At 36.2% G+C, this 12,290-nt stretch overlaps 1 protein-coding gene across 4 annotated transcripts in view; it reads left to right on the plus strand.

Annotated features, from left to right (window-relative positions):
• The window catches only part of MAP3K5 (mitogen-activated protein kinase kinase kinase 5), a 212,996-nt gene that overhangs the window by 104,786 nt on the left and 95,920 nt on the right, over positions 1 to 12,290 (plus strand). For all 4 annotated transcript variants that reach the window (XM_027085523.1, XM_027085499.1, XM_027085508.1 and 1 more), the window contains exon 8: positions 10,934 to 11,046. In XM_027085523.1, coding sequence (XP_026941324.1) covers positions 10,934 to 11,046 — 113 coding nt within the window. The remainder of the gene's footprint in view (positions 1 to 10,933; positions 11,047 to 12,290) is intronic.

The raw sequence follows: 12,290 nt of genomic DNA on the forward strand, positions 1-12,290 counted from the left end.
AAGAGCGCATCACTCCATTATCAAGCACTTAGCTAGCTTACAATCAGGTGACAAATACAGTGCTGATATAAGGCAGCCCTTGAACAAAAATCTGCTGCTTTGAAAACTTGAACAAAAGCTTTGAAAGTCTTCAATGTAATAATGAGTTGAAGAATACAAATTATTTATCCTCTTTCAACAAATATTGAGTACTAAAATAGAAAAAAATCAACAATAGTGGAAATAACTTCATACAGTTACTCAAATATACTCACTAGAATTTTCTTAAGATGCCTGGTTCCATCCTTAAGATTTGTTTCCTTCATGAAGTCTTAATTTAGCTTCACTTACCTCTAATCATTTTACTTCTCTATTTTTGTAGATAGTTTTACACTATTAATCACTGTTTATAGATTTCTTTATGTAAGAGCTAACATATTGTTCATGTTCATTTATCTTCTTGCTAGTTAAACTGTAAAGTTTTCAATGACATGAAATGTCTTTGGTGCATTTTTATGGACACATTCATCAGTATTGCCATATCAGTCTTTTAAAAATATTAGTCTATAGTCTAATAAGATTGATCAAATACATTTTGTGACAAACACCATTCTTTCCAAGAATATATCAATACCTGTTTCTGTAGTATATAGAATCCAAGCTTTATCCTTAATATAAAAGCAGTTCTATTTTTATTTCTCATTATTATTCTTCCTATTTCACCCAACTCCCTTTTACTAAAAAGCAAAAACAAAAGCAGAGGTAATGAAAAAGGACTAAAAAAATTTTTTTTAAACACACACCAAAGGTTAAGTAGAGTCAAACAGAGAAGAGGGCTCAGGTTTGGAATCCAGCAGAATTGGGTAAAGTTCCCACTCAACCACTTTTAAATTGCGTGACTGACTATTTCCATGCTTCAATGTTCTGATTAGTAAACTTGAGAGAATCCTTCCTACCTTAAAGAGTTGTCAGAATTAGAAATATTACGCTCGAAGTGTCAAGTACAATGCCTGTACCCAGTAGGTGCCCAGTCATGACAGGCAGCTATTGTTATTGTTTCTTTTACTATCTGGTGGTACCCACAGCTTCCTGTGGTAGAGAATATCATCAGGGCTATATTGTATTATTGTTAGAAATACACTGTCCCTGTTCATAGGAAGATGATATATTCCCACCCCATGACACCAGGTTCAGGTATGTGTGTTGGTTGATACTCTTTATCAGCAGAAGCTTTAAAAGCTATGTCGCGGCTGTGCCAGGTTTACTTTTCCTTAGCCATTTTCTGGGGAAAGCCCCTCCTTCAGGCTGGGTCCCAGAGGGAGAACAATGTCAGGCAGAGCTGAGCCAGCTGATACAGAAACTTGCAAGCCACTGGGATTTGCTGTTGATACTTGGCACATTTACCCTAAAATGACTAATTTATCATCTTCAGGTGAAATGGATGGTTTCATTATTGTAGCATCTATATTTATTTTTATCAAGTTTGAATTTTAAAAAAACAGTGAGGGCTTCCCTGCTGGCGCAGTGGTTGAGAGTCCGCCTGCCGATGCAGGGGACACGGGTTCATGCCCCGGTCCGGGAAGATCCCACATGCCGTGGAGCGGCTGGGCCCGTGAGCCATGGCCGCTGAGCCTGTGCGTCCGGAGCCTGTGCTCCACAACGGGAGAGGCCACAACAGTGAGAGGCCCGCGTACCGCAAAAAACAAAAAACAGTGAAATGATAAAATATATATGGAAAGTCAGCACCAGGGAACACAGATACTCCAGTGATAAGGATCAACGTGCTCTTTAAAATAAGCTTTTTAGTAACAGCATGAAAAGTGAATCATATGGCACTTCTTCAGAGGAGACTATACCCTCCTAGCAATAAATTAAAGGAGCTTCTCATGTAAGACTCTAAGTAGGCAGCAATGAAAACTATATAAACAATATCTTCAATATTTTTTATTAAATAGTGAATTCCAATAATATTAAAATGTAATATGGTGAAGATGGTACACAATTTAGTAATGTGGTCCAAGGATGTAGCTTTCTGGTCTTATGGTCTTAACAAGGTCAGGATTTACATTACTAGGGAAGTGAATAGATTATTCGAAGTTTATACGACCTGCTGTATTTATCACTTGTCTCAGCCTGGCTCTTGGTAAGAAGTGGATACAGTTTTCCTTCATTCACCTGCAATGAGTCAGGCATCCTGATGGATCAGGCATTGGAGATTTAGTATTCAACAAGACGGACAAGGTCCCTGCTCTCAGAGAGCATACATTCTATAGTGGGAGATAGATGATAAAAAGAATAATTTCAGATTGCTATAAATTCTGTAATAGATATAGAACTATTCAGTTTCCTTTCTTTTTCTTGTGTCATGCTAATCTGTGATTTTCAAGAAAATTTTCCAGTTCACCTAAGTTGTCGTATTTATTGGGATAAGGTTATTCCAAATATACTTTTAGTTTCTTTTTAATGCTAGTAGGACCTATACTAATGTCCCACTTTTCATTTCTGATACTTTTGAATAACAGTAATTTGTATTCTCTTTCTCTCTCTTATGAGCAGTCTACCTACCTAGGAGTTTATCAATTTTATTTATCTTCTCCTAGAACCAACTTTTGGCACTGTTGATTTTCTTTATTGCACATCTATTTTCGACTTCATTGATTTCTGTTCTTTCCTTTATTATACCCTCCTTCCACTTTATGTGGGAATATATGCTGTTATATTTCTAGATGGAAGCTTAGAGCATTGAATTTTCAACCTTGCTTCCTTCCCAGCATATGCATTTAAAGATAAAAATTGTTCTGCATCCCAGAAGTTTTGATGTATTGAACTTTCAATATTGTTCAGATCAAATCCCTTTTAATTTTCAGTGTGAGTTTTTCGACCCCTGGGTTCTTCAGGAGTAGGTGCCCAATTTACAAACATATCTTTCTTTCTTGTTCTCTAGTTTAATTCTATTTCTGTGAGAGGTGCCTTTATACCCCAGGATATAGTCCACTGTTGTTAGGTGTAGTGTTCCACATAAGTCAGGTAGATTAACTTGATTAATCATGTTATTCAAATCTTCTGCATCTTCACTGATATTTTTTGTCTGCTTGTTTGATCATCACTGAGACAGGTGTTTTGAGATCTCCCACTATGAATGTAGATTTGTCTATTTTTTAGTTTTGTCAGTTTTTGCTTTATGTATTTTTAAGCCATGTTAACAAGTGTGTTTAGGATTATAAATCTTCCTGTTGAACTTACCCTTTTATCATTATGAAATGTTCCTCCTTATATCTTGCAATCATTTTTGCCTTAAAGTTAGTTTTGTCTGATATTAATATATAATCACAACAGATTTCTTTTGGTTAGTAGTTGAGTGATACATCTTTATGCATCGTTTTACGTTCAACCTAACTGTATCCTTATATTTAAAGTGTGTCTCTTTTAAATGCATTATAGTTGTTTCTTTCTTTTTTCTTTTTTTTTTTCCACTGTTGTTCTTAAATCAAATTTGAAAGTCTTTTTTATTTGGAATGTTTAGGTCGTTTACATTTAATGTGGTAACTGGTAGTTGTGCTTACGTCTTACCATCCTGCTATTTATTTTCTATTTATTTCATATCTTCTTTGTTCCATTAATCCTCCATTCCCTCCATTTTTTCGATTAACTTAGTATTACATTTTATCATCTATTAACATTTTAGTAATACTTTTTATGTTATGCTTTAAGTAGTTCCCTAGAGGTGACAATCCACATCCTTGGCTTTTACAGTCTACCTTAAATTTGTACTTTACCACTTCCTGAACAAGGAAAGAAACTTAGAGCAGTGTAAATATTTAATAGTTTAGTTAATATCTTTTATGTATAGTCAAATATTTACCCTTTCTGATGCTCTTCCTGCAGTTCAGTGCTTCCAACTGGAATCACTACTCTTCAGCCTGAATACGTTTAGTATTTTCTGTAATATGGATCTGCTGGCAACCGATTCTGCCAGTTTTTGTTTGTATGAACACATCTTTCTTACACCTTTTCTTTTTCCTTTCATCACTCTTAAGATGTTGTTGCATTATCTTTTGGCTTCCATAGTTTGTATTGCAAAGTCAGCTCTCAATTGTATTGCTCCTTGGAAAGTATTGTATCTTTTTCTTTCTGGCTGATTTTAAGATTTTCCTCCGTGTCTTTGGTTTCAACATTTAGGCTGTACTTATTATTTTATGGTGCTTGAAGTTAGCTGACCTTTTTGGATCTGTGGGTTAATGTTTTCAACAGCTTGGAATATTTTTGGCCTTATGTCTTCAAATATTTCTTGTGTTCTGTATTCTCTCTTTCCTCTTCCTGGGGCTACAGTAATACATATGTTAGACCATTTAACTATATCTCACATGTCTCTTATGCTCTGTTTTGTTTTTTCCCCTACCTTTTTCTCTCCCTGTTTCAGTTTTGATATTTTTTATTGACCTGTTTTTTTCATTTCACCAAATCTATCTTCTGCTGCGTCGTCTGCTATTAAACACGTACAATGAATTCTTATTTTCAGGCATTGTACATTTTAGTTCTAGATTATTTGATTCTCTTTTTTTAGATTTCAACTCTCTGTTAAATTTGTTTCTCTTTTCATTCATTTGTCCATTTCTTTCTTAATTTTCTTCACCATATTTGTAATAATTATTTAAAGTTCTTGTCTACAAACTCCAACATCTGAATTATCTGTGAGGCAGGTCTCTTGTCTGTTTTGCTCTTTTGTTTATTGGTCACATTTTCCTGACTCTTTGCATGTCTCATAATTCTTTATTGTATGCCATATATTTTGTATTTAAGAATTATTGAGACTGAGGAGATTTTATTTTCTCTCATAGAAGGCTCTTACTTTCCTCTGTTAGCCAGGCAGGGTGAGAAGATGATTACCTCAAAAACCACAACTGAGTTGAGTTGGTCGGGGTTTCAGTTTTGGTTTTTTTTTTTAATTACTTTATTTATTTTTTAAAAATTTTTATTTAATTTATTTTTTTATACAGAAGGTTCTTATCAGTCATCGATTTTATACACATCAGTGTATACATGTCAATCCTAATCTCCCAACTCATCCCACCACCACCCTACCACCCCACCCCCGCTTTCCCCCCTTGGTGTTCGTACGTTTGTTCTCTACATGTGTGTCTCTATTTCTGCCCTGCAGACTGGTTCATCTGTACCATTTTTCTAGGTTCCACATATATGTGTTAATGTACAATATTTGTTTTTCTCTTTCTGACTTACTTCACTCTGTATGACAGTCTCTAGATCCATCCACGTCTCAACAAATGACCCAATTTTGTTCCTTTTTATGGCTGAGTAATATTCCATTGCATATAGGTACCACATCTTCTTTATCCATTTGTCTGTCGATAGGCATTTAGGATGCTTCCATGACCTGGCTATTGTAAATAGTGCTGCAATGAACATTGGGGTGCATGTGTCTTTTTCAATTATGGTTTTCTCTGGGTATATGCCCAGTAGTGGGATTGCTGGATCATATGGTAATTCGATTTTTAGCTTTTTAAGGAACATCTATACTGTTTTCCATAGTGGCTATATCAATTTACATTCACACCAACAGTGCAAGAGGGTTCCCTTTTCTCCACACCCTATCCAGCATTTGTTGCTTGATTTTCTGATGATGCTCATTCTAACTGGTGTGAGGTGATACCTCATTGTAGGTTTGATTTGCATTTCTCTAATAATTAGTGATGTTGAGCAGCTTTTCATGTGCTTTCAAGACATTTTTATGTCTTCTTTGGAGAAATGTCCATTTAGGTCTTCTGCCCATTTTTGGACTGGGTTGTTTGTTTTCTTAATATTGAGCTGCATAAGCTGTTTATATATTTTGGAGATTAATCCTTTGTCTGTTGATTCATTTGCAAATATTTTCTCCCATTCTGAGGGTTGTCTTTTTGTATTGTTTGTGGTTTCCTTTGCTGTGCAAAAGCTTTTAAGTTTATTAGGTCCCATTTGTATATTTTTGTTTTTATTTCCACTATTCTAGGAGGTGGATGAAAAAAGATCTTGCTGTGACTTATGTCAAAGCGTGTACTTCCTATGTTTTCCTCTAAGAGTTTTATAGTGTTCGGTCTTACATTCAGGTCTGAGTTTATTTTTGTGTATGGTGTTAGGGAGTGTTCTAATTTCATTCTTTTACATGAAGCTGTCCAGTTTTCCCAGCACCACTTATTGAAGAGACTGTCTTTTCTCCATTATATATCCTTGCCTCCTTTGTCACAGATTATTTGACCATAGGTGCGTGGGTTTATCTCTGGGCTTTCTATCTTGTTCCATTGATCTATGTTTCTGTTCTTGTGACAGTACCATATTGTTTTGATTACTGTAGCTTTGTAGTATAGTCTGAAGTGAGGGAGTCTGATTCCTGCAGCTCCGTTTTTTTCCCTCAAGACTGCTTTGGCTATTTGGGGTCTTTTGTGTCTCCATACAAATTTTAAGATTTTTTTGTTCTAGTTCTGTAAAAAATGCCATTGGTAATTTGAAAGGGATTGCATTGAATCTGTAGATTGCTTTGGTAGTATAGTCATTTTCACAATATTGATTGTTCCAATCCAAGAACATGGTATATCTCTCCATCTGTTGGTGTCATCTTTAATTTCTTTCATCAGTGTTTATAATTTTGTGCTTACAGGTCTTCTGTCTCCCTATGTAGGTTTATTCCTAGGTATTTTATCCTTTTTCTTGGGTCCTTCCTCTCTCTGTTCTCCTTCTGGGACCCCTATAATGCAAATGTTGTTGCATTTAATGTTGTCCCAGAGGTCTCATCGGCTGTTTCATTTCTTTTCATTCTTTTTTCTTTATTCTTTTCTGCAACAGTGAATTCCACTGTTCTGTCTTACAGGTCACTTATCGGTTCTTCTGCCTCAATTAGTCTGCTATTGATTCCTTCTAGTGTATTTTTCATTTCAGTTATTGTATTGTTCATCTCTGTTTGTTTGTTCTTTAATTCTTCTAGGTCTTTGTTAAACATTTCTTGCATCTTCTCAATCTTTGCCTCCATTCTTTTTCCGAGGTCCTGGATCATCTTCACTATCATTATTCTGAATTCTTTTTCTGGAAGGTTGCCTGTCTCCACTTTATTCAGCTGTTTTTTCTGGGGTTTTATCTTGTTCATTCATCTGATACATAGCCCTCTGCCTTTTCATCTTGTCTATCTTTCTGTGAATGTGGTTTTTGTTCCACAGGCTGCAGGATTGTAGTTCTTGCTTCTGCTGTCTGCCCTCTGGTGGATGAGGCTACCTAAGAGGCTTGTGCAAGTTTCCTGATGGGAGGGACTGGTGGTGGATAGAGCTGGCATTGCTCTGGTGGGCAGAGCTCAGTAAAACTTTAATCTGCTTGACTTCTGATGGGTGGAGCTGGGTTCCCTCCCTGTTGGTTGTTTGGCCTGAGGCGACCCAACACTGGAGCCTACCTGGGCTCTTTGATGGGGCTCTCTGGGGGGGCTCACGCCAAGGAGTACTTCCCAGACCTTCTGCTGCCAGTGTTCTTCTCCCCATGGTGAGCCACAGCCACCCCACTCCTCTGCAGGAGACCCTCCAACACTAGCATGTAGGTCTGGTTCAGTCTCCCCTGGGGTCACTGCTCCTTCCCCTGGGTCCCGATGCACACACTACTTTGTGTGTGCCCTCCAAGAGTGGAGTCTCTGTTTCCCCCAGTCCTGTCGAAGTCCTGCAGTCAAATCCCAGTAACCTTCAAAGTCTGATTCTCTAGGAATTTCTCTTCCCGTTGCTGGAGCCCCAGGTTGGGGTGCCTTCACTCCAGTGGGTGGACTTCTGTGGTATAAGTGTTCTCCAGTCTGTGAGTCACCCACCCAGCAGTTATGGGATTTGATCTTACTGTGATTGCACCCCTCCTGCTGTCTCATTGTGGCTTCTCCTTTGTCTTTGGATTTGAGGTATCTTTTTTGGTGAGTTCCAGTGTCTTCCTGTAGATGATTGTCCAGCAGCTAGTTGTGATTCTGGTGTTCTCACAAGAGGGAGTGAGAGTACGTCCTTCTACTCCGCCATCCTGGGTTTCAGTTTTATTTGACCCTGTCTGTCTCTGTTTTGTTCCTGCTTCCTGGATGTGACCGCCCTCGGCTTTTGATTGAGAGCCAAGCAGGGTTCTATCTTCTTATCCCTTAAGTACTGTGGAAGATTTTATAACTGCCCTTTGGGGTTTTGAGTTTGACTGCTTATTCTCTTATACAGCTCCAGACTTTGGAGGAGATTGCCATCTATTTGTTGCAGCCTCTCCCTCAAGTAATACTTCACTCCTAAGTACTGCTGGACTTCATATTTCACTGCCATTCCAGCCATACTGCATCCCCAACTGCTCATATAGCCAGTATTCAACAAATGTCCTGTGGAGAAAACCGGCTGCACATTTGCGGTTCCTCCAGGTTTCACCCTGTCATGCCAGCCCATGCAACTATCACGAAATCCACTTGTTTCTCTTTTCCCTGGTAGCGTTTCAAATAGGTAGAGTTTCTCTGCCTGTGCCAAGCCTATGCTTAATATTATGGTTGGAATCAGCAAATGCCCCTATAGCAACAAAAGCAATTCAGCTCTCCTTGGTAGGACACTTCCCTGTTCGGAATTTTATTTCAGTGATTTTGTTGTGCTGTTGCTTCCATAGATCTCCAGCATCTATAAAAATATGTTTTTGATGTGTATCCTTTTTCCCACCTAGTTGTTGTAGCAGGAGTGATGGCTCCCAAGTAGACTATTATATCTTACCTGGAAACTCAGGTTTTCCCCTGACATTGACTATTCTTCTAATTTAAACAGTTACATAGCTTTCCAACATTCGGAATACATTTTATTCCATATTCCATTTTATAATATTGTGGGAAACTTAGGAAGTACTGTTTCATGTTGTAACAAATATTCTTGTAACCAAATTTCTGATTACATATTTAATGTTTTTTCTTAGTATAAACCCATAGATATGGAAATCTTGTGTCAATAGGTATGCATTGCTTTTTTTAATATTTTACAATTTTTGATAGATATTGGCAAATTTCTGCCGAGAAATACTATACTAATGTACTTTTACAGTGTGTGAGAATTTCCACTTCCTTAAGACTTTCTCCTCGATACCCAGCTTATTATTATGGAGTTCTGTGAGCCATAAAAAGTATAAATTACTAATTTATTGCATCTATATTTTGGTTAAAATATTCTTAAATGTATTGTTCATGGTAACAGAAAAACAGCTATAAGCGCAATTTTTCCTTTTGGTTAGTTTGACACACAGGAAGCACTTAGTCAATATTTATTGGTTGATTTGGTGTTATCTTGCTTTCTGCATCTTCCTTTGAATATGTTGAAGAGAACTATTCCATGTTCTTTTCTTTCAGGAGAAATGAAAGAATGTATTTGTTGAAAAATATTATGTATCTTGATATGAATTTGTGGAAACTATAAAGTATTGGTAGAAAGAAAGGTATTAACTCCTCTCTTCTCCTATATCTTTTTTTGCTGGGACCTTCTACTTGCCTCTGAACAAACACAAAGACCTTTGGGTCTTATATGAGTCTAAGACTTACAAATCATGTCTTTCCTTGGTATGACCTGCTTTGGATATCAGCAGTCTGGGTACATGCTTTTTCCATTTTAGATTTGGGAAACACCTGTACTTCTGGAAAGAGAAAAATGCTTTTTAATCAGCAGCAGTGATGCAGTTAGAAATATTTTTTTCTTATTTCACATATATAACTATTCGAGCCAACTAGTTAAGATTAATAGTTATTTGAGTTTTGTTTCCTTTCAGAGACACTTTTTTTGCTTAAAAAGTAAGACCCTTAAAAAGGGCACATGATTCTCAATATTCAGAAAAGATGTACTTTTCTTCTGAAGTTTACCTTACCATTTTAAATTATGGAAAACTTCAGGTGTATATAAAAGCCAAGAATATACTCTAATGTACATTATTGTGGGGGCTGCCATTTTGGCAATTCACACCTTTCAGTTTCACAGTTAATGATTTTAATAAGAATGCCTCTATCTTGGAATTTTAATGTGTTTTTCCCTAGGTATCCTTTTTTTTGTATCATTAAATGGTTATTCATTAGGTATTTAGTCTTTATATTTTCCTTGATCTGATTTTTTTAAACAGCTATTTCATTTTTCATGTTTGGCTCAGTTTCTATTAGTCACTAGGGCATTTATTTTAATTTTGTTCTTCTTCATGCTCTTAAATGAAATAATATTGAATATTGTTGCCTGTTAAATGACGTATGTGAGGAGACCCTTGAATGGAACCTAGGAAGTGTTACCTTGAAAATACAGGGGATGTACAAACACTGAAGTCTTCTCAAATTGTGAAGCGTTTTTAAAGGTTGATATTCAGTTTCATGCATATTCAGAAAAGTGTTCTCATTCTCTTTGAGCCAAAATTAGTATGCACAGGCACAATCTCTGTTTTCCTTAATTTCTTACTGCAACTGACATTCTTTATTGCATTTCTATATCACTCTTATGGAAGTGATTGTTTCAGTATGTTACATAAATGATCTTCCTCATTGTTTTGTGTGTGTGTATATATATATATATATATATATATTTTGCTTTGTGTATTTTTGAATCTTTTAAAAACTACTTAAAATATGTACAGGGTTCTTATCTTTAAATTTTCACTGTTTACACATGTTTGCGCACACACACACGCTCTCTCACATTTCTGGAAGACTTTGAAGAGAGGATTTTTTTAAAGACTGGAGATGCTATGACGAGGCTGAGTTAAGTGAGGGGAATGCCATGTTGCTGAGGGTGAGGGTATATAGTCACTTAAGCATTAAATCCTAATAGCACACTAGATTCTGGGGTGAAAGCCGTGGAATATTTTTACTTGCTCAGGCCTTGGAGTTATGCAAACAGAAGCTATTGCAAACTCAAACTTTCATGACTGAAAAAGTAAACTCGTACATTTGTGTGTGTGTGTGTTTTTTTTACAGGTTCAAAAAGGCATTTGAATCTGAGCCAACACTACAGTCAGGAATTAATTATGCGGTCCTCCTCCTGGCATCTGGGCACCAGTTCGAATCTTCCTTTGAGCTCCGAAAAGTTGGTAATTACAGCTTGACGCTTTCCATGGAAATCAAGAAACTGTACCCAACGATACAAAGAAAAAGAATCTTTGATAGATAGTCCCTTTGCTTTCTGTCCCATCTGACTTCCTAAAAAACAAATTACATCTCCTTATTTAATGTTTCATATTGTTGTGCAAAATCCTGACATTGGGTTGTAATTCAGTTTTTAGTTTATTTTACCTGATATTTTTAATTCCAGCTCAAACTAATTAAAAATATGGGCTCTGCATTCAGCCCTCAACTGCCAAATAAGATAGTGTTTTGTGGAACATCAGGGAAGTTTCCTATCTTAGATTGATTTTGCTTTCCTGGGGCTGAAAGAAAGAAAGAAAGAAAGGGAGGAAGGAAACTCTGATATTTCCTGTTTCTGTTTCTTGTACACTTGCCCGTATGATTTCAGTTTTGTTGGAGGTGGAGCCTCCCAAACCCCTAGAACAACAGGTCAAGCAGATGGCAGTCTTGGCAGTGACTGGTCTCCTCAGAGACCATCTCTGAATTGTAGCCATTGATAGAATGTGCTTTTTTCCCTTTTATCAGTGGACATTGTCTCATATGCTGACCCTTCTTTGGAATTTTTGAAGATTAGGATAACTCAGTGAACAAATTCTGTGTGATTTCCTTGGTTCTGGCTTTGATAACATTTTTTAAGGTTCTAGATATTGAATACTATCTAAGGTAATCAGATTTTGCTCTCTTTTGAGTGTCTAACCCCTCTCTTTCAGAGACCCTTTACAACTCTTGCAGGAGTTTTTACTACAGACATAGAAATAGTTTACCATATTTTTCGTAGAGGAAAAAAATTTATCTTAGTTAAGCTATGAATTGTAGAAGAAACTTTTCCTTTAAGATTTTTAACTGGAGAAATGTTTTGTTTAATTTGTCATAAGAAAAAATGAGCCCTGGACTTTTTTTTTACATTATTTGGGAAAGACTAATAAAATGGCCTTATATGATGTTCTGGGAAATCTTTGAGGCAAGTAAAGTTTGAGTATTAAGTACGTTTTAAAAGACGCAGACTAAAAGAATGATACAATGGTTGTTGCTGCTGGATTGCAGTGGTATTCAATGCACAAAGTTTTATTTGAAATAATATTTTTAGTTGGAAAATGAAATCAGTAAAATATACACTTTTCATAAATATAATTATTTTATTATAAATAATTATTTATTATAATTAAATTATAATTATAATAAAATTCTGCATCTAAGGTTATTTTAAAAA

This window comes from Aethalodelphis obliquidens, unplaced genomic scaffold (assembly GCF_003676395.1).
Source record: "Aethalodelphis obliquidens isolate GAN/ISIS:26980383/991018 unplaced genomic scaffold, ASM367639v1 scaffold3, whole genome shotgun sequence".
NCBI classification, from domain to species: Eukaryota; Metazoa; Chordata; class Mammalia; order Artiodactyla; family Delphinidae; genus Aethalodelphis; species Aethalodelphis obliquidens.